The following is a 23,775-nucleotide window of genomic DNA, read 5'->3' on the forward strand; positions in this document are numbered from 1 at the left end:
TGTGAGGTTGGGGCTCGGCCTGGCAGGTGGGACCACGGTTTGGGAACCTGTGGCACCCCTACTTTTAGAGAGTGCTTCCGCCACTCCTGTATCTTCCACTAGGCCGATGCTGGTCTCGGGGTGGTGCAGTGCCGTAGATGTAGAAGGCACTCCCTCATGCTCCGAACAGGACAGTGCCTGCCTCAGTGCCAGAGTTAGCCGTGCCAGCTTGAAGAGGAGTGCTTAGGTTTCAGCTGCACTTTACTCTTATGCCCATGCCTACATGACTGCGGTACCAAGGACCATCCCCTCTTGGTGGTCTGCTTACAGGTCTTGTACCTCTTCTTAAGCACTAAGGAGGGTGAGCAGTGTCGGGACTCAGGCCACATAGGAGGCACACGTCTAAACAATGCCGAGGCACTTGCTGCTCAGCCTGATCGACCAGACATCTCATGGCTGCCTCCATGAGTAAAAACTTTAGCCTGGCTTCTCTGTCTTTCCTTGTCTGAGGCTTAAAGTCTTCACAGATCTGGCAATGATCCTGAATGAGAGCTTCCCCTAAACACTTCAAGCAGTTTGAGTGTGGGTCGCTTATGGGCATTGGCCTAGCGGAAGATACAGGAGCAGTGGAAGCACCCTAAAAGTGGGGGTGCCACAGGTGCCCAAACCGTAGTCTCACCCACCATGCCACCCTGAGCCCCTGCCCCCACCGCGCCCCTTCTCCCAACCTCACACCACCTCTTCTCCCTCAGGCCCCGCCCTCACATTGGCCTTTCCCCTGTGCCATCTCTCCCCCCACCTCCCATCGCTCGCCCTTACAGCTGGTAAAAAATGGGGGCGGGGGTGGACATTGTCCCCCCTGTTCTGGTGCCACCTGGCAAGGGATGCAGGACTTGAAACCCGGTGACTCAGGCATCCCTCAGTACCGAGTACCAGAAAAACACTCCAATTGGGACCAAAAAAGAAAAACTTATACTATCTACACTATTAACTAAGTGGTATCACTATAAACCTAGAAACTATCTACAATTAATTTATAATGAACACACACAGTACTTGCTAAGGCAAGCACAGCAATTCCAACAACTGTCATGGGTGGTAAGGAGGAGCTGAGGGTGCTCTGGGACAGCATAGCCCTTTATGCCAGTGTGCAGGGGTGCGCAGCAGCAGGCGGTGCTTGAGCCACCCCAGAGAGTACCAGTGAGGGGAAAAAAATTCTGATGTGTGCAGGTCGAGTGTACATCAAGAGCAGAATGAATGTGTACAATCCCTCAGAGAACAGAAAGTTCTTCTGGCCCTTCTCACTGAAAGGCATTTTAGCATGTATACAAATATAAGCTGTTTTCTGGAAAGGTATTGTAAAACAGCTGTGGCTACCTGCAACATCACTGCTATCACTTTGCAGCACAATATAGCTACTCTGAACTTTGTGGCAAGAGTAGGGCTATAACACACATCCTTCCACTCCAGAAACACAGATCTCTAGTACATGATCTAAAAGAGAATCTCTTTTATCTGTTTGCAGTACATGGCCTATGACACAACTGAATAGTTTGGAACCACCCCATACCAGGTCAGTGGTACACAGAGGCCAATTCATTACAAGATGGAAGTTTCAGACTAATTATTACAGATTCTCCCCTCCCGCCCCCCACTCCCAATCATTGTGAAATAACGTCATGGGAAAAGACTTAAGCATTCAGGTGGGCCTATTAGTTTTCTATATGACATCTAATGATTAGAGCACAGGTCTGGGAGTCAGTATTCATGGATACAATTTGCTGGCTCCATCCTTGACTTACTATGTGATAATGGGCAAGACACTTTCTATTATTATTAACTGTAAGAATGCAGGCAGGAAGAGCTGTTGTAAGACATTTTGGATCATTCCTGCAGAATCTTAAAGTCTTCTTTTATTTATAATGATGAACTTAAACACGCTCCGCCTCCATGCATGAAATGAATGTATTTCTCCTACATGAGTGCTATTGGATTTAGTGTGTGTGAAGCACTTTGCACTTATCAAAATTCTAAAACCAAAACTTTTGGCTGAAAGCAGTAGAAATTCTAAACTCTTTCATGACAGGTTCAGGGCTCTTACTTCAGAAAGTATCTTGGAATTGCTTTACGACTTGGATGAAAGCCTTTGGCAGCCAAGATTTCTCACTTTCCCATGACTCACAAAGGCATTAGATGGGCCCATATGCAAAATGACCACAGGGCAGCACAGTTAAAGCCAAAATAAACACATCCTGACCCCATTGACATCAATGGAACCAGGTTTTCACCCTTTTCGTGTCCCCACCGATGATTTCCAATCATTTTAATTGACGAGAGTAAGCATCAACTAATGTGCATTTTGTAATGCTGCAGATTAATTATACTAAGGGAGTTTCTGAAAATAGTAATGTAAGTAGACCCCCCCCCCCCCCCTTAAGTGTAGAAATATTTCCTATTGCATTATATGCCCCAGTCCTACAGTCAGGCCCATGACAAGTCCCACTGAAGTTAGTGGGACTCCCTGCAGATGCAGGGATATGCTGACATGAGCCATGATGTGGAATGATGTTGCATTTGCAAGTGCCACGCCACCAGTAGTTTAAAAGGAGTGCACTGCGATAAGGGCCTGATCCTGCTCTCACTGAAGTCAACAGTAGCTGTACCATTGACTCCTGTCCAAATAGGATTGGCCATTAGGTCAGATCTCTTATGCTCAGGGACATTGACAGATTGTTTTGACTCTCTGGGCCTGAACTACCATACAGAAACATTTTCTTGATGTTAAAAAAAAAATCCAATCAAACAGCTTTTTGTTTGGATTTAAACCAGTGCCTGAGAACCAGAACCAGACTATAAAATGATTATAAACTAAAGTGAAATGGGACTACTCTTCTGTACTGTCCAAATTGAGTGAAATACAAGGAGCAAACAAACTGCAGAAATACTGTGAAGTTGAATTTTTTTTTTAAATCAGTTTTAATAACGTTGGGCAGTAATGCTATAGAAAACTAAGTATTTGTTTTAAAATCATATTTTAACTCAATAGAATTCCTTTCAATTTGAATTTCTGCTGTCTCATTTCTGCATGCTGCATCACACGGGGGCTTTTGCAGGATCTGTGTAAAGGAACATTAGTAGCCCTTACGTACTAGTTTAGATGGGGGCCCTGTAACTTGCCTTAGTACTCTGCATGTGCTCATTGATGAAGGGCATGCTTGAAAGTTCGCCTCAGTGCGGTGTTTATCATCATCTGTATAGCAGTAGCTGTGTTGTGGCTGCCAAGTTGTTCAATGAATTTCAGCAGCTGTTGCCTCCTTCTGGAATGGGCACAATCTGTGGCACCAGCACAGCAGCCCCAGATGGAACATTAATTTAGAGGAGCTTTTTCTATTAACATATATGAATGACACATGGATTTGGGATGAAGGAAGGATGGTGTAGCAGCGGGGTAGGACTCGGGAGATCTGGGTTGTAAGCATTCAGGAGACAGAAATACTTCATACCTTTAGGGAGGTGAGAATGATTCTCCCCGAGTCCCCTATTCCAATGGGAATATGGAGCTTATTTCTAGCCTGGGCAGACTTTGAGATATCACCCCTTAAAAGTTAATATTTTTTATGGATTTTAAAATTTTACTAGTTATAATTTCTCTCTGCCTCTGCGGGCTGTGCAACTGGACTAAGACAGACCAGTTTTGCAACTGGAAGGACATGAAAAATAATATTTAAAAAATTGGTATGTACTCTTACTACGGGTTTTTAATAACAAATAAGCATCTCAACCAATTTTCCAGTAAAATATGTGGCATTAACAAAATGCCTGATGGTTTGGCATGAAGTTTTTACTACTGGCAGTCAGTTGGGATGATTTGCATAGCTCACTGGTGCTCCCAATGCTTGGGCCAAACAAAACATTTATACGAACCTGCTCATTGAGTGTGAGACAGATCACACTCACACAGGATAATTAGGAATACAAATTATAGCCTCAAATTCTATTTCAACTATAGTAGAACCTCAGAGTTACAAACACCTCAGGAACGGAGGTTGTGCATAACTCTGAAATGTTCATAACTCTGAACAAAATTATAGTAGTTTCTTTCAAAAGTTTACAACTGAACATTGACTTAATACAGTTTGAAACTTTAGTATGCAGAAGAAAAATACTGCCTCCCCCCCTTTAAAAAAAATGTTTAAAACAGCACTGTACTGTATTTGGTTTATATATTTTTTTGGTTTCTGCTGCTGCCTGACTGCATACTTCCAGTTCCAAATGAGGTGTGTGATTGATTGGTCAGTTTGTAACTCTGGGATTTGTAATTCTGAGGTTCTCCTGTATGAAAGACCTAATAAAAGGGCACTAGGGAAATAGAAACAAGATTTAAAGAAGCCCAATGGGTAAATTTCAAGGATCTCAATAGGTGTGTCTTATAGTCATGATTGGGTTTTGTAGAAAGACATGCACTGAACTACATGTCTTCCACCAGAATTTAAGAAGGGGTCCTTATAACTCCAAAGGGATAATACTGAGGAAGTTAGAAATACCATTGAGCCAGGGGAGCATTTGAATCAGAGTTCCTCATGCAGGGCTGAATCTGGGCTGGCACAACTTTACTGACCCCAATGGAGCTCCGCAAGAGTAGAACAGGAAAAATAAAACAGTCATATTCTTCCAAGGTCTGCCCACTTGAGATACCACTCACTAGAAGAGTGTGCAGATGTTCCAAATACGTCCTCCATGCTCTGCTGGGCTATGACTTGGTTTTCCCTCTGTGCAGATCAGGTACCTGTTAGGCTCTGCTAGCCTAATGGGCTTGGCTCCTCCTCGATTGTGGAGCTGGGGGGGAGAGAGGCACCAACTCTTCCAAATGTTACCAATTAATGGCATCACAAATTATGTCACTTGAAGTTCACCATGCAGATCTTCATAACATGATCTTCCCTCTCCTTCCCTACAAGCTTTGATCAACAGTGAAAGACAACATTCACATTTAAATTTATTCTCATTCAGCAACCAAGTTAACACTTCTTTGAGATGAGCAGTCACCATTTAAGTTCCTCTCAGAGCTTTTAATTCAGGTTCTCTGCATGAGCAGGCAGAGCTCTCTATCTGCTACATTTTGACTTTTTTTTTGTTTTTTGTAACCAAGGTGAGAGAGACTTTTTAAAAAAGAGGAAGCTAAGATTTGGCGCATAAGATTACAGTTGGTAATAACACTGCACATACACAGCCACCCTCCCAATTTAAACCCTGGTGCTTAGCGAATTTTACCTACAGAGCGAGTCATTCCTTCCCCTCCCACCCCCCACCCCAAATTTACATCTAGTCTGTCTTTCTTCCAAGAACATCGTCTTTGTCAGTGTTCAACACCACTGTGCTGAAAGCCTTCGGACCCTCTGGATGGCTGACATTTGTCTAATTCCTCAACAGGCTCTGTGCATTGGAAAGTGAACTGAACTACAATGACAAGCTGAAACAATATACAAAGCAGAGATATTTTTAATTACGTATTTCATATCCATGATATTGAACATGTTAGCCATCCATCAAATTCTCTTGGTTAACATTTTTTCTCTCATTTCTATAAGAAGCCCTCTTCCATACAAAGACCACAATGAACTACTTTAAGAGGCTCACTGATGAATGGCAAAAGCATGTTAGAGAAAACAAAAGGATTTCATAAAGCCATTTGTAAGTCAAAGGCAAATAATTGTGATAACATTCATGTGAATCTGAAGTTACAGTGACAATATAAAACAACACAGTATTAAAACAATCAAATTAGTAAACCCAGAGAGGGAAAAAAACAAGCAAATGGGCCTTTTAGTTTAAGAAAAAGAACCCTAACATTTTCTGGAATAATATCAGGTTCATTTTACAATCACAAAGATTTTACATTTGAGGTATCTGCACTCAGAGCACCAAGTAAGTTGCAGTATTGTGGTTCCGCTTTTTCTGCTTAGCTAGCCTGGCTGAAAATCATTCCCGCAACGTCCAATATCCCAACAGCTATGAATTTGGGGTGGTTTGGTTTTCATTATTTCATCTCACTAACTAGAAAGTCCATATATCTTCACAATTCTTCCCAATCTGCATGACTCCTTCTCTTCACAAGTTCATCAAACAAAAAGGTTTACTTTATACTGCATTTTGTATACTTAAAGAGTAATATTATAAAAACATAAGTAGCTGTTTGAACCTTCAGATGATACTACATATTGCGTTTAAAATACAATACACAGAGAGTTTATTTTAAAACCTATAGAAAAGTAATCAGAAACAGTCAGTTGTATTTCACTGTTTTATTATAGTTTCCATGTGTTTTAGGCTAAAAGTTAGAAGGCACCTGAAAGAAGTTGGCACCCTATTTGCTCTACTTCTAATCATATATATGTGGGTAAAGGGGCTATTATGTTCTAATAAAACTCTTTTGCTATTTAAATGCATAGGTATAAGAAAGAATTAAACAGCTGCTACTATAAATTTTGTCCTTGCGTTGTAAAGATGTCAAAAGTGTATGAAAAAAAGTAGAAAAATACACTTCAGATTAAACAGGGGTGAATAGATCACTATTAATTCATCCTTTAAAAACAGGCATACATTGTGGCACTATGAACATTTAAAATCCTAATATTTATGAAGATACTTCCAACAGGTTATAAGTGCAGTATGCTAGTCACCCCAAGTCTCCTCATAATCCCACTGAAGTCAATGGCAAAATTCTCATTGACTTCAATGGGAACTGAGTCAGGCCCCAGTTGTTTATGAAAATATTTCCAGTAGCGTATGTTTTATGGCAACATGTTTGTGATAATACTTTAAAATGTATCATTTACATGTTTTGATTCAGTAACTTAAAAACCACAATCATGGCACTTATGACTCCAGTTGTAAAAATGCTGGATAGATTTGATATGGAAGTAGTAACCGAACAAAATGGATTCAGGTCAAAAGAAAATTTAAAAGTTTAAAAAGAAAGTTTAAAAAAAGTCTGCAGTTAAACTCATTACTCAAATTAATGCAACTTAAGTAGTTATAAAACAAGTTTGTAAAGTTCTAATTTAGCTGAATACTTCTGACATGAAATTCTATGAGTAAGAAAGATCATAAACCAATAGCTTAGAAATGGCCAAAGAGAAAGAGCCAGGTATCAAAATGACCTTTGTATCACCATATTTGTATATATTACATTTTCATATATTCATTTGGGTTCTAAACAGTTCAAACATTTAGCCACAAATTGCTGACAACACGGGCCATAAAAGATCAACAGAAGGGCAATATTTTGGTTGTAAAAAGTTACTTTGAAAAAAACCAAGATATTACAGAACTGAAGAAATACAGCATGACTGCTGCTAGTAGCTCAGTTATGAAAGTATACAGCTAAGTTAATTACTATTTTTATCAAGATGCATTATAAAATGATGACTGAAATATGGTAAATAAAATCAGTGAAAATCTAGATTGCTTTGAAATTGTTATTAGAAAAATATTCTAATTATAAAAATAATTTGAATGTCAGCACAGAACAATCTGTGCATTTATTTTTTCTTACAGGAAGTCTCAAATTTAGATTTTTGAAAGGAGGTTTGTTAAAAACATAACATATTATTAACAGTGTCTATATAATTTAATACAGAATTAGACACATGCAACATAAAACAGTAAATTAAAAGTGGTTAATAATTTCTGTAAATATCATTACAGAAGATCACAATTTTAGGTATTGTATAGCTGGCTATAGAGAAAAGAAGAACAGGAGTACTTGTGGCACCTTAGAGACTAACAAATTTATTAGAGCATAAGCTTTCGTGGACTACAGCCCACTTCTTCGGATGCATCTAATAAATTTGTTAGTCTCTAAGGTGCCACAAGTACTCCTGTTCTTCTTTTTGCGGATACAGACTAACACGGCTGCTACTCTGAAACCTGGCTATAGAGAAACACCCACACACACAAAAACACATTGGTAACCTACTAGAAGTCAATATTGTTTTCTTTCCACTCACTTATTCCATCAATACACAAGACTTGTATATAAACTTTATTAGGCTATTTGTAAATCAGTGATGTTATGGAAAGGCCATCCGATTACATTTGCTTGATCATAATCTGGATAGGATTTGGCTTCTTTTTCCTTAAAAAAAGGGGAACTCAATTATTAAAAGAACCAAATCCTGGATCACTGCACAAAACCTAAATGAGACTTGCACAGGTGACCCATGTGGTTTGGAGTGACAGAATCCTCCCCCTCACCTTAGCAGTGGGGCAAGAGAAATGCTAGTTCCAAAGTGTTGGAGTCTTATGTAGCCCTATTAAAGGAGCTACATTGATCATAATTTGAGGAGAAAATTTAGAGGGGCAGAATAAAAGGATTAAAATTCTCCTTTATTAGATCTTCTCAAAAATGAAAAATTACATAAATCATCAGAAATCTATTGATTCTTGACACAAAAACAGATTTTTCACTTTTAAAAAGAGTTAAGACATAACTGAAGGTAAAGGCATGAACTATGGAGTTTATCAATAATTGCAGCAGTTGTTTGCAAGGAGTCTTGTCAGAGAATGCACTTTGGAATGTGTATATACACAAACACATATATATACACACACACACAAAACCAATACATAAATACACTAATTGAATACAAATACACTATTTTTAAAAAGCTACAGTAAATTTATCTTGATTAAGAGTCAAATTACTTGTCTACCTTGCTGATCTGTAGGTGAAGATCAGGCAACTTTGGTCTTGATTGTGTAGCCTAATACCTTAAACTGAAATGCAGATATTACACATTTTTAAAAAGACCTTCACCTCATCCAAGCCTCTCTCCTTAGGGCTAGTCTTCACATACAGTGCTGCAGCAGATCGCTTTAGTGAAGATGCTCCTATACCGATGGGCGTACTTAATCCACCTCTCAGAGAGGCAGTAACAATGTCGATGGGAGAAGTTCTCCTGCCGACAGAGTTGTCTACACGAGGGTTAGGCTGGTATAACTACGTCACTCGGGAGGCATGGATTTTTCACATCCTGAGCAACATAGTTATATCGACATAAAAGCCAACACAAGAGAATTACCAGCTGCATGCCACAGACCCCATTCCATTTTACAAGAAATAGGATAATTTAGTTTATAATCTTCCTTCCCAGTAGGGACACTATAAAGAAAAAGAATCTTAAACTTAAGAATTCGTTTACACACATAGTAAATACATTGCTGTTTTACACCATTGATATCAGGTGACCATAACATTATTTCTCTACTAATTTTTGCTTGTAGTCTGTTTTGCTTGGGAAAGCTATGGAGGTACTTACTGCTCTGCTACAATATAATGCATGTTTTTTTATCCTTGAAAGGGTTTTCAGAAGCAGGTATGCCCATTAGTAAAGGATCTTTCCTGGCATGTTCTTCACAGTAGCACATGAGATCTGCTGATGCTTTTGACACCTGGCAAAAAGACACAAAATGGTAAATATTCCCAGATCATTTGCGATAGGATGGAATGGGCTGTGGGATGCATCCATAGCTACAGTGAATTAGTTCTGCATATGGAAGAACAGAGTTTGAGAAATCCATAAAATCTTCAGGTCCAGAGCTAAGGCCACCAAGCATAATGCAAAGGTTTCTGGGATTTGCTTCTTGGACTGGCCTTGATGAGGTTGGTAGAACGGGAAAAAAGTAAGCAAAAACGAGGATAAGCCAGGATGCTGTGTCTTTAAAGGTACTTTGGGAAGATAGGCATGAGTAACTTTACATTTTTCTGAGATTTGAACAGCAGGTTCAGAACAATAGAGCAGGCTTCTAGTAAAAAGATTTTATATCTTTAGATATCATTGTTAATAATCACTGAAGTGTCATCAATTGACTTACAGTTTCTAGGAAATTGATTCAGTCATTTCCTTGCAAGACATTGCATGTTCCTAATCTCTAGCTGACTGAAAGAAAAGTACCTACGTCAGGTGTAGTAACCAGTCTGCTGACCTTTGGACAGTCGGTAGACTGCAGAGAGTATTAATAAAATGGAGAATGAAGGCAAGGAATGGTATGGTTAGAACAACAACAAAAAGCCAAATCTTAATAGGTGATATTTTAGCTTAATCAAATTCCTTAACCACTGGGTGGGACAGGGAGAAAAAGGGAGACGTTTGGGCTCCTTGTCCACCATAATTTAGGTGCACCCTGTCTCAACTCTCTTCCTCTTTCAAGAGGGCTACAAACCCTTGATCTACCTGCAAAGATATATAAAGTAAAATTTAAACATCCAAAACTAACATGCTCAATTGGAAAAAAAAACTGCTTTAAATCACATCTCATCTTCCACCCACTCCATATTATAGATTTAGATTATAAACTCACAGTAGCAAAGATTTGGTCTTCTCACACGTCCATAAAGTACCTATTATACTCTTGGTACATTTTTTTCTATAGCAACAATAAGGAAATCTGTAAAGTTCAGTACCACAGGTATGAGTGAAACTACCACATTCAAAGATAACCCCTGTGAGGTATACTGCATAATAAAAAAAATATGTACATATATATTGGGAGTTTACTAAAATATATCTGCTGTAATTCACATGGTTCATATAAAAAAAGAGAAAGATCAGTAAGAATGTTTCTCACCTTTATTCTTTCGATAGAAGCTTCTATTCTTAACTGCTGTACAGTTCTTCGTGCCTGAGCTATATTGTTTGTTGTGCTAGTTGTTTTGCTAGTCATTTTCAATGAAATCTCTCAAACTCTGTTAAGAAAAACAATTGGTTATTTTTCTAAAAACTGCCTCCCTGTATAGAGGCAATGCCATATGCTGAAAAAGGATTTTTAGTTCTTTTGTGTGAAATGTTGACGGATCAGATATTGTACAGGGAAAATACTAGCAAAAAAAAAAAAAGTGAACACCGTTGAAGCTTTTATGTATCTTTTTTTCTCCCTAATTCCAAGCCCATTAATATAAATACAGCCTCCACCAATAGTTTCTCTACTTGTATTCCCCTGCCCCAACAGCTTTTTATTAATCTATTTAGTCCCTTAAAGTTGAAGACATTCATAAAAGTATTCCTATGCTCATTTTAAAAACAGACATCTGCACAGAAGATTATGGAAAGTGGTATACTGGGCCAGATACTAGCTTTAGAGCCACATATACCTCTCCAAAGCTAGAGTATTATTACTGATTATCATGGGATGAACTTTGCCCCTAGGCACAGCCCCGAGCAAGGGGAGGTTGTGGAATCTAGACTGTGCCAGGAGGCACTATGTCTGAGATAGATGCCATTTCTCTCCTGCTGGCCTCTGGTTCTCTTGTAGGTGGAGGAGTATTTTACAACTGTCCTTACGTGGCACAGCATCCTTTCCCCAGGCAGATCAGCAGAGAAGGAAAGGGGCAGAGAAATGGCCCACTTGCTCATTAGGAGAGAGAATGTCATGTGTGCACCTCCTGCTCTTCCCCCCCCCCCTTTACCACACACCCAGATAAGGTTATGTTTGGATTTTGTAGTGACTTAAGAACAATCTTCCAGCTTCTCACAGGAATCAGACATAACAGCTGCCAAAGTCTAGAGAAATACTCCCACTCCACACCCCAATTCCCCTCCCAACACACACACACACACACACACACACACACACACACACACACACACACACACACACACACACCCCGCATGGCTGGCTCAAAATGTGTTTTTGGTAAAAAGAGTGAGCAACTTTGAGACTGATTATGCTTCGAATTCTCATCCTGAGAAGAAAAGTAGCACTCACGCCACACAGTTTTAGCAGTGCTGCACTTGGACACTACCCATTGTGTTCAGTTGATCTCAGCAGCACATGACTGCAATTTGATCAAAGCTTTTGGACGTTGACTCCATAGTGTGTAAAGTTAGCCTCTGTGAAGGCATGTGAGTGATTAGAATGCAGGTTTTGATCACAGACAGTTCAAGCCTGTGACTAAACCAGTGCCACTAAATCAGAGCATCTCACTGAGTCATGCACAGAAATACCAGATTTGCTCTCAGCATCACAGACAACCAAATCCTAAGAAGTAGCTAACGAGAACCCTGTGTAAGGCCACACTGCGACAAGCATGAGAGCAAAGCTGTCACTGTGCCAGATCCAACTCAATGATAATGAAGAAGAAAAAAAAGAAAGAAAACTGCTGTCTAAATCAAAACTGCTGCAAAAGTAAATAATTAAGCATAACTGTTTGCTCAGACTGGTGTTTTCATCTGGCAGGCATAATGGTGGTCTCTTTACAAAGACTCTTAAAAGATTCCACTATCATGGCCATAGACATGTATTTCATAATGTCTGTCTGCTCATGATACATTACTCTGCCAACTTCTACACCATTCACACTTCAATATCTATCAAATCACAGGGTGGCCTCTGAAAGTTGTGTAATAAGCAAGTTCTAAAGACATCATGTGATCAAGATTCAGTTTGTTACACATGCATGGAGGACTACAGGATTGTGGAGGACTTCACTGCTCAACTATTGTTCCCCCCCGCCTCCCCAATAAGTCCTGCTGAAGCATAATCTTTGCAAAGTCTTCTTTCTAAAAGACCTCTGTATCTTTGATTTACCATCACTTCCTTATTACAATAATACTGTAATAAAGGTGCAAAACACGGAAGTGCTGGCAAGAGATGGATCTTTGTTTCCTGACCCTCATCATAGGCTAGGGTCATGGTCACAAAAGGTTATACCTCTGTTACATGGACAGGGTCAGTATCCACTCTCAGTTAGCTGCTGTTACATTGTGACTTTTTTTTTTTTTTAAAGGCAAATGCAAATGAAGCATATCATCAGTCAAGACCACCCACAAAACAATGCGGCAAATTAAACAACACATGAATAGAGACATCTAGGATGCATAAGGGTACTCTTAAAAAGATCAAGAAAGACGAGTCCAAGGAATTTGCCTATTTCACGATGGATTTAATCACTACTGAGGTTGAAGTCTCATTTTTTGAGCAGAAAATTTTGAGGCTTTGCTAAAGGTAGAACGGGCTATACTGGATCTCATAGCAAAGAAAGACAATCCTGGCCCTTATGTTCAAAAAATTATCCTTGATGAGCAAATGCAGCTCCCATTGAAAATGTTGGCCTAAGGTGACTTGCCCGAAGCCTCAAAGTGAATTATTGGAAGAGCTGGGGAAAAATCTCCTTGGCCTAGTTCTCCAGGTGTTGAACACAGTTAGATCCTCTGCACTTTGGTTGGAACTAGCTTGCGCAGCACTCCCAAAAAGTAAGGCTGCATGAGTCCTGGCACCTAGTTCTCTGTTCTAACCACTAGACCACGCCACTCATGTAACTCTCCACCTAGTAAGTGTCCTACATAAGAGCGAAGTATAATTATTATTTATTTTAGGGCAGCAACATTCGTGCCATTTGTCCTATGCAATCTAAGTTATTTCTCATCTCTGTAGAAAGTACAGCCTACACTTCAGAAACAGGAATTATTTCGGCTGAAACAAGCACTGATCAGAGAGCAGCATGAGGATAGAAGAGGCAACTTGAGCAGTTTGCAGCATCAAATTTGAAATAATATGGTCATTCCACTAATTCCTTATGCAGCAGCAAAGAGATTAAACTAGTAAACTTTACCCTCCACAAATACTTCTAGAAAACAGAAAAACAAGTACAGTAAAACCTGCCAAGAGCAACCACTCACGGGAGTAAGCAAATGTGGTCGCTTGTAAGAGTGGTCTCCCTCCACAGGCTTGCACACTAGAGAGCAGTGGTGTTCCGTGGCCTCTGCAAGTAGTCACTCGTTCCGGGGGGAGGGGGGGGTGTCTCTTTAGCAGGTTTTATACTGTAGGTCAGCCTGGTGGCCTAGCAGTAGCTCTTTGCTATGCGACTGCTGGAGGAGATAAGTGTTGGCTTTGTGTCACACTGTGAAGATACTTGCTTGATCACAAGTGGCATTTAAATAAGCTCCTTCCTTTAGCCCCTCACACGGCAGGGATGACAAGTAAAGAAGCCAGAATTTAGAGAGGCACAGATTTAGCTCTGGATTTTATAGCCGAATGGTATTTCTTCTGCCTAGTGAAGACCTTAGCCTGCGGGTCATTGCAGATGGCAGTTTGGAGAGGGTTGGACAGGGAAATATTAAGGTAGAGGAGCATAGCTAATAGAACAAAATCAAAACAAAAAGGTCTTTGTTTCAGCAGTGCTACGGCAATATTTTGAATATGCCTTTACGGTGCGTCTATATCTAGATAAGCAAAAAAGAGCTGGTTAGGACAAAGCCACTTTGCCAGGCTGTAATTTAAACTATGTCAATCTTCTATGAAAATACTGGCATGTCTCTAATAGGATTTGTATACAAACTCAGCAGTGACAGTCTTATTCTCCACAGATGTTGGTGAATAATCAACTACTGCTGTGCTGTGTTTAAATTCACTTATACTACAACTCAAACATATTAAAAAAATCACCTCTCAAAGACCCTAAATATAGTGTTTCAGAGGAAGTTTCATATTTCTCACCTTTGTGCAGCTATCCAGACAACCCCATTTTTCCCCCTCTTGATTCTTGCACTTATCTAGCCAAACAAGCATGGCATTATTTTATCCTAACAAAAAGCATACCCCCCCCTTTTTTTGCACATACTGTAGTTTTCAGCCTGTTCAGCAGCACCTTGCTTTTTAAAAAGCCCTCTTTGCACAGAATAGTATAGAGCATTCTCTCCCTCTCTGAATTTGAACCATATCCAGTACTTTTCTAGATTTGATCAAAAGTTCTGCATTGCAAAGCAGCTACGACATATCAAGACTTAGATACATTAACAAGAACTGTGATAGGTGCAGAAAGTATATGAAGTTACAGTGTTTCAAAACTCTCCCTGCTAGCTTCTTGCCAAATATGCACTCAGAACTCCTTACAGTGAAAGCTGGGCAAGCAACAGGCTCAGATCCTGTCCCAGCACAAACAGTCTCCTCCCAACTCCCTTGGCCTCTTCATTAATGTCACTGCTCTCCCCAGACAGTGACATGAATAATTATCCAGTATTTTCCATTAACTGTGAATTCCACGTAATCAGGACTAAAGGCCATCTATAGTGGCATTCTAATTTAGCAGATTCTACTATAAATAATTAGCTGAACATGAATAATAAAGATGTAATTACACTGAGGGGTCCCAGTGACAAAAAAGGAGCAAAGAGTGTGTGTTATGTTCATGCCATGAGTACAAAGAAAATATCAAAAGTAACTACCCTTCATTTACACATATTTTGATAGCTTCTTGTTTAGTAAAATATAATCACTAGTAAAGAAAAAACACTCTTTACAAGTGTAAAGAAGGTCTTGTGGCTAAGGCACTGAACTGGAAACCATAAGATCTCTATTCTATTCTGCCATGGACTTCCTGAGTGACTTTGGGCAAGTAACTTAATCTTGCTGCACCCCAGTTTAAGTAATAACACTTCCGACCTCACAGGGGTGTTATGAATGTAAATTTATTTTTTCAGGTATATAGATACTACAGTAGGTCCCATAGACAGGCCTATAATAATCATACATAGCCTTCATTTCCCTTAGTAATTATTTGTATTACCGTGGCACCTGGGAGCCCCAGGCATGGATCAGGACCTGACTCTGCAAGGCACTGCTCAAACACAGAACAAAAGGACAGTCACTTCCCCCAAATCACTTACAATCTAAGGCAGTGATGCCCAAACTTTTCCTGTTGCACTCCCCACTCCTTACCAGTAATGGAATCTGTCCACGCCTCCCCTCCATTACTGCACAATTGGCTCAACAGAGGAGCTAGGGCTGAAGGCGGAACTTGGGACAGAACTGCGGCTGGGGGAGGAGCTGGGGCGAGAGGTGGAGAGGGAATGAGGGCAGAGATGAGTTGGGGGCAGAGCAGGGGGTGGAGTGGAGCTCTGGCTAGGATCGGAGGTGGGCTGGGTGGTGTTCCCTACCTGCCTCCTGTGGGGGCTGGCCTGGGCCCCATCATGCATCCCCCGAACATTCCTCCGCAACACCTTAGGGGGCACACCCCACAGTTTGGGGACCACTGATCTAAGGGTATGTCTGCACTGCACTCAGGAGGCATGACTGCAGCACATGTAGGCATACCCAAACTAGCTTTGATCAACCTAGCTCATTAAAAATAGCGTAGTAGCAGTACAGGCTAGCCTCCAGACTACAATTATGCCCAGACCCCAGGTATGTGCTCTGTCAGCTAGCCCATGCTGCAGCAGCTACTCTGCTATCTTTAGTGAGTTCTCTCAATCAAAGCTATCTTGAGTATGCACACACATGCTCATAGGCGCCGACTCCGTGGGTGCTCTAGGGCTGGAGCACCCACGGGGGAAAATGGGTGGGTGCTCTGCACCCACCAGCAGCCAAGCTCCCCGCCCCGCCCCAGTTCACTTCCACCTCCTCCCCTGAGTGTGCCGTATCCCCGCTTCTCCTCCCAGCGCTTGCCGCCGCGAAACAACTGTTTCGCGGCATAACAAGCTGAGGGGGGGAATGGGGGAGGAGCAGGAATGCGGCACGCTCAGGGGAGGAGGCCGGGAAGAGGCAGGGCTGGGGTGAGGATTTGGAGAAGGAGTCCAATAGGGGCAGGGAGGGGGCAGAGTTGGGGCAGGGACTTTGAGGAAGGGGTTGGAATGGGGGCGGGAGGAGGCAGAGCGGGGTGAAGGCGGGTCAAGCACCCACTGGCGCCAGGAGAAGATGGCACCTATGCACGTGCTGTCCTGCTTGAGGTGTTAGACATACTCTAAGGAGTATAAGACACGAGACAACAGATGAATACAGACAGACGGGGATTACAAGGAAACACAGAGACAACGTTGGTCAGCATGACAGGCAGTGGCCTCTGCACACCAGCAGTCTAACTGTTATCACTTGGGGAAGGGTTCCCTCTCTGGACTCTCAGCCTCCCCAGAGATCAAACCACTGCTACTCTTCTCTGGAGTGGTGTGTAGTTAGTTCTGTTGCGATCTGGACCACCTGCCAACATCTGGTAAGTTCCTTGCACTGGGGGCCAGTTCTCTGTAGGGTGTGGCACTCAACTCTCCCCTTCAGAACTTCTTCCTTCTAAGAGTATTTTTCCTAGGTTCCCTTTCATGGTGAGCTCCCTAACCAGCTTCCCCAAGTATCCCTCTCCTCAAGAGCTTCTTGTGTTCTGGGACCTCCTAACTGAGCCCTCACAACCCTTTATTAAGCCCAGGTGTTCCTTAGCTTATTAACTGCTGCCACCACCTCAGCAATTAACTATTCAAAGATGGATCTGGATTGGCTCATTCTCCTTAGTGGAGCCTGTCGCAGGTAACTGGAGACCTGACCCCCATCAGAGGGTCAGTTACCCTGTGACAAGGGGGTTCTGGGTGTGTGCTGGGGAGAACAGACATTTAACAGCATTAGGATGCATCACATTTAAATATACTTTAGAAAAGTATGTTTTACTACAACCCACCTGAACTGCTGTATCACTGATAAGCACTAATATCTGTGGGTAACAGCTGTCTTTATAATCAAGCTACTGTCCATTACCAGTTTGACTCAGTAATGCCATGAACACTGGTTGAATCAGGTACAAGATTAAGCAGCCTGGTTTCTGACCAGGGCACTTTTTTATAACTTGTCCAGTCCCTCTGTTTTTATGGGCCATGTGAAGAGGCTATTTCATTGGATTCCCACCTGCAGTGTAATGGCATTGCCCTTGCTATCACACTGATGGGTCTGCTTGGTCAGCACTTATGGTTGGCACTCTGCCAAATATACACGAATCAGGAGCAGTGCACTTCAGAGGATTGAACAAAGTGGAATCTTACATTATCTGTGTCATACACATCTACCTGGCAGACCACTCCCCCAATTTTGTATTTGGCTTGGTTATTTAGAATTTATTTTCTGCACCCTTGGGGGAGTTGTGTGTATATGTGGGATAACAGGGGTTGCTTCTTATGCTGCTGGTTCGGAGAAAATAAGTGTAGAATTAGACACTAAAATGAGGAATGCTCTGACAAATATGGATGATAGATTCCTACTCCCCACAGTAACTCACATTGGGATGGATCCTGCTGAATAAGGAATACCCTCAACTTCCATTGATTCAAAGGAGACTAAGGATACTTGACATCTCAGAAGATCAGGTTCATTACCGTACAGAAGGTCTTGGAGTTTGCAGGATTCCCTTCTCCCTTGGGATCGCTATTTCAATTGACTTTTCAAAACTTGGTCTCACTATCTCCTCTTGCTAACCTGAGAGAAGGACTACATACAGTGACTCACTTGAGTCTCCCATTGGCCGCGGCTGCCAGCTCTCAGGGCGGGGGCAGCGTATGGAGCCCCCGGAGCCATTCCTCTGCCTAGGAGCAGTAGGGATGTCGTCGCTTCCGGGGAGCCACGTGGAGTCAGGTAGGGAGCCTGCCGACCCTGTGCCAAACGGACTTATAATGGCCCAGTCAGTGGTGCTGACCGGATCTGCCAGGGTTCTTTTTCAACCAGGAATTCTAGTCGAAAACGGAACACTTGGCAACCCTATTGAAGATCAGAAATCCAGTTTATAGAGCTTTCCGGCTGGTAAAGTGCCGGATAACACAGCGTTTACTGTATAATCACAATGATGAATCAGGAGACAATGCAAAGATCATCAAAAGCCTACTGCCATTGCCACTGAAGTCAGTAGCAGAACTCTCATCAACTTCAGTGGGAGCAGGAGTATGCTGCACATAAGCAGAAGATAGAAAAGTGAAACAGCAGAGTATAGAGCTTTAGAATGAATGCTGTCACCCTTCAACAAGCTACACACAATACAAAAGCTTTTCCAGCTGGAAGAAAGCCAAATGCGCAATGTGGAAGGACTCTACTTAGCATGCTGGTGGTTAGCTTAATTAGAAAATGACAGACAGTGTTGCCTATTGAAAAGCAGGCAGAAGGGACATTAAATAACAGATTTCCAAGTATCATTTCAAACTTATTTCCTGGATCATGCATGTTAAAAAATAAACACATTCATAAATCTCACAGATCTAGATGAATCTAGCCATTTAAATAATCACCTGCTTTCACAACACTGACCTACTTTTCTAGTAACTCCCTTATTTCCATCAGGGAAAAGGAGACTAGAGAAGAATGAAACAGAATAAATTTAAACAATGCTACCACTCTAAATGGCTGACTTTCAGCAAATATGACTGAAGGAGTTCTTCTATAAACCATCATGCCAGTTCAAAGATTAGGATAGTCTCTAGTGCAGACACTGCATGCAGTATTTTCAGAATTGAACTGGCCATGGGTTGCGTACTATCCAATTCACAAAGTATTTCCATCAAGGGTTTCTGTATTTCAGCTTTCCTTAGCAGAGCTGGAGAAAAGATGGTGCAATTTGGAAAGAAAATGCATCTCTCACAGTTGTATGTTGGAAGGCAGAGCAGACAGCACACACTACCAGTCCTTTCAAACACAGATCACTACCGGAAGGAAGTCATCCAAATTCTGTGATAGGAAAAAAAACTTATTAACTGATTAGTTGCAGTACAGGCTGCTCCCTCATCTCCAAAGTTTACTGTATCACTGACCTGACCCTAGACTTTTTTCAAATTTACAACACTCCATTTTACAGAAACCTATTCAGCTCTGACTGTCCTCAACACAAAATCTTTCCAAGACAAAAACCCAAATAGTGATAATGCTTCCTTTGGAACAGTTTGTTTTCAAGGGTTTAAATGTGTTATTTTTTGTAATACAATAGCATCTAGAAGTGCTTCCTGATTGAGCACCTAATTTGCACATTCCTTTCCCAAGAAGTGACCAAATGTTCTAACGAAGGCTACTTAGAAATCAAGCAATGATACAGCCAATGTTCATAACTTTGAACACACAAATGGCGCCTGCATACAACTAGGATGAACATAACCAGTAGATCATAACCTTTACATAGATATGTTACATGGCATTTGTAGCAAAACCCTATTCCAGTTATATCAAACATACATTTATGAGCACCCCCCCATAAAACCTTATGGGGTATACTGTCACAGTGACAATTCGCATATGAAAAATATTCACAAGGTAGATATTTTTTTCTTTTTGGCTGGGAAACAGCATGCTATTATTTGAGCAGGATGTCTGGTTTTGGTGGTGGTCAAGTGTTTTCAGGTGCACTTTTTATTTTTGGAAAATACATCCTAACTGAAAACTGCTGAGAATTAAAAAGTCACAAGACTTTCTGTTTTGGTTTATTATGCGGTGAATTAACCATCTGCTGACTCACCATATTTAAAGGCTTACACAGCAAACAGGCTATTTTTCACATACAAGATAGTCATAGCCAGCTCAATAAGGGATATTTTTAAGTGACATTGGTCATCCAGGAATGTATTATATAGTCTATCACAAATATGGAAGAAGAGTTTTTAAAATGGGAAGAAATAATTTAACACTGAAAACAGCTTAGTCTAGTTTAAAATCTTACACTTACTGATGCCTAAGTGAAAACGTTTTAGTTCCACACAATCACAAAATAAGCTGTAGTTAGCAGTCTAAAGAACTCATAATAGTTCAGATTTCCTGTTGTGCAACTACAAAAGGGAAGCCAGTCCCATGAGAGCACTGGCTGTTTTGTACCAGACATGTGTGAGCAATATGATCTTTAAGAGATTGCTTACCAGAAACTTACAACAATGCCCAAACCAAAGTTCTTATGACACTATCTTCCAGACAGCACCTGAGCGGACATGTTTACAGCTCTGCCAGTAAAACTACTCACATGACATAGCTACACCACTGTCCAGTGAACTGAGCCAGGAGACTGGAACATTACTGGACAGTGACTCGCAACTATTTAAAAAAAGAGGAGTTGGCTTAAGGAGTTAGAAAGCCAGAACTCACGTACAATAACAAACTGCTTTGGTTTTACAGCAGCAAGTTTAAGTTTAAAAACATAATTTAAAAATAAAATGCAATTTTAAAGAAATAGAGAAAAGACTTCTGTTAAGGTCTTACTCAAAAACCCCATACATATCTCTTTCCCCCATATAAAAAGCAATTAGAACTTATACTACACGAATCAGGGCCTGTCAGAGAAAAAAACAGTTCTTACTTTTTGGTTGTTTGCAACAAAGTCAGATACTTTATTTTCAAGCAATTGCATAGAGGGAGAGAGTGCACTAGGACACAGGGTCTTCCCCTTTTAGACAGGTCTCTCTACAGGTAAACAATTACAGCAAGCATTTATACCTTTTGTTACAAACAATAATGAGCAACAGCTGCATTTTGTTTATATATAGGTTATTTTGATAACTTTTTTTAATTTATTTAGACTTTAGTTTATATTTTATTTTATTTATATAAGGTCGCAACAACTTTTTATACAGTTTTTTTTTATTTGTTTTATATAATGTTTGCTTTTACAAATTTTGCATTATTAGGGTTACAGTTAGCCTGACTTTTGCTAACAAAAAAAACTGTTTGCATTGAAATTTTCTTTTAATTTTTGTCAGGTCTTGCTTTACTTTTACAGGCCTAAACCTACATTCTTTACTGAGTCAAAGTTCCCAAAGAGTTCAAAGAGGAGTTTTGCCTAAGGACCACAGGATCAGACTTTTATTTATAAATTAAAGCAATTTTTCTTCTATAAATATAAAAAGAATCTTAAACTGTTCACTTCTACTGGTTCTGCAGTTATAAAGAGCTCAACAAGCTTTTATTTTAATTTACACAAATCATTCCTCCTTCACTAGAAATGTTACAAGTAAAATTTGACAGTGAATTTTTATATTTAGACGAAGCCCCTAAAACTAGGACTTTATCATGGAAATACTGACAGAACCTTAACCATAGCAGAACAAAAAGGCACAGCTATTATATCAATTTTCCTTTTATGTGGGTGGAGAGTTTACATTATTAATTTTTTATAGAAATTTTTGCTCTAGGGCCGTGTTCCCCGTCATTAAATAGATTATTTCATCTTACTGTGAGACAATCAGAGAAAGAAAAGAAGCACTAGAGAGATATGACTCAGCTCTTGTGCTGGAAAGTAAGGCTGTTTTCTGCAAGAGGTAGTCACGTGCAATTTCAAAATAATACTTTAATTGCAGGGAAATCAATTAGTAAGCCACCAACTCCCATTCAAGAGATTCTCTTATGTTAATACTATTAATAAGAGAAATAATACCCATAGAAGATAGCAGAAATAAAAATAGACCAACATTGAAAATTAACTCAGCAAAAAAGTATGATAAGGAATATTAAAGGCCATTTTCTCCAGGTTTTAGTTTTTAATCAGAAAACGTAAAAGTCATACAGTAAGAGAAAGTGGGAAAAGTTAACATTAACAAAGAACATATTTATTTGGATAAATGTATTTCACACTTCAGGCAATCTCAATGCATTTGAAAAAGATCAATTGATATTACTAGTCATACAGGCCAATACCAGTGTAATTATTGCAGAGAATGCATTTTTTATGTGCTACTATGTCTGCAAATCAAAAAACCCAACATACACATCATATGTGGATGTTTTGAACTGAATGGAGATTGAGGTGTTAAAGATAAATCTCTGGAGCAAACAGATAAATTTAAGAGCACCAGAACCAGCTGGTGTACACCCAAAAGTTCTGAAGGAAGTGAAGAATGCAATGGCTGAATGGTTAACAAAAATATGCGTGTACACATAAAATCAGCAACTGTGCTGTAAGACTGGACACAGGCTTTGGAAAGTAGTTTGATATTATGACTAGGAGTTAGACGAGGGCATGAGTTACCACCAATCCTCTTTGGATTAGCAGTAGACTGGGTAATGAAGCAGACAACAAAAGGCATCATGGATGCTATAACCTGGGTTAACGGAGATGCGCTAGATAACCTTCACTTTGCTGATGACATTACTTTACTAAGTCTAAAATGGAACAGAATGACTGTCCTTGCATCAGAGGTAGAACAGGAAGCAGCAAAAATTGGATTGAAAATAAATGTAAAGGAAACCGATTTACAAAGGTAGGACAACGGATGCAAAGGTGTATGTGAGTGGAACAGAAATTGAACAGGTAGAAGAGTTCTGCTATCTGGAGAGTGTGATGACATTCGAAGGTGGCTGTGATAAATAATAGGCATACGAGAGTAGGGAAAGCAAGCAACACTTTTGGAGGATAAACAGTATCTGGTCAGACAGAGGTCTCCACACCAAACTAAAAGTCAGATTATACAATGCATTGTACTGAGCATGCTACTGTACGGAGCAGGGACTTGGCCAATGACAATTGCTAACAAAAAGAGATTGGAGGCTGCCCATCACAGATGGCTGAGGAAGAGGCTACACATTTCATTGAAAGACAAACAACAAATGGGAGAGTAAGGGGGCTAAGAGAGCAGGACGTTCGAAAAAATCATCATAGAAAGAAGGCTCAGGTAGTTGGGACATGTCTTCCATCTTCCATATGGCGTACATGCTAAACAAGCACTCAACTGGGTACCGAGGGAGGAAAGAGAAATCAAGGAAGGCCAAGAAAGAACTGGCAGAAGTCAATGAGATAGGATATTGAGTGTGCTGGCATCACTTGGGAAGTACCACAATTAGCAAGTGACTAATCAGTGAAGGAACTGGACTACCCAATGTGTCAGTGGCACAGGAGGAACTAAGGCCTAAGGTAAGGACTGTACTGAAATACTGCTGAGGACAAGTTAAACATAATACTTTTACACAAACAATTGCTGTTGTTGCCACAAGGATATTATGTGATTGTAAAAGGGCAGGGGAGTGTGCCTCTATTCAAATGTGGTCCAACTACATTGCCTGAGGTTGAGAACTCAGGTCCTAACTGGACTTCTC

The 23,775-nt window shown here is 40.5% G+C and overlaps 1 protein-coding gene across 9 annotated transcripts in view; it reads right to left on the reverse strand.

Moving 5' to 3' along the window:
* Positions 1 to 5,460: 5,460 nt before the first annotated feature.
* Positions 5,461 to 23,775, reverse strand: part of GNG12 (G protein subunit gamma 12) — a 68,584-nt gene continuing 50,269 nt past the window's right edge. For 8 of the 9 annotated variants that reach the window (XM_042851342.2, XM_008166657.4, XM_065554005.1 and 5 more), the window contains 2 exons: positions 10,609 to 10,726; positions 5,461 to 9,432 (listed from right to left, as the gene is read on the reverse strand). In XM_042851342.2, the coding sequence (XP_042707276.1) occupies positions 9,307 to 9,432; positions 10,609 to 10,704 (222 nt within the window). In that variant the 5' untranslated portion in view covers positions 10,705 to 10,726 and the 3' untranslated portion in view covers positions 5,461 to 9,306. Of the gene's footprint in view, positions 9,433 to 10,608; positions 10,727 to 20,612; positions 20,776 to 23,775 lie in introns of those variants that run through there. The other variant, XM_042851343.2, reaches the window with a different exon arrangement.

This window comes from Chrysemys picta, chromosome 8 (assembly GCF_011386835.1).
Source record: "Chrysemys picta bellii isolate R12L10 chromosome 8, ASM1138683v2, whole genome shotgun sequence".
NCBI lineage: Eukaryota > Metazoa > Chordata > Testudines > Emydidae > Chrysemys > Chrysemys picta.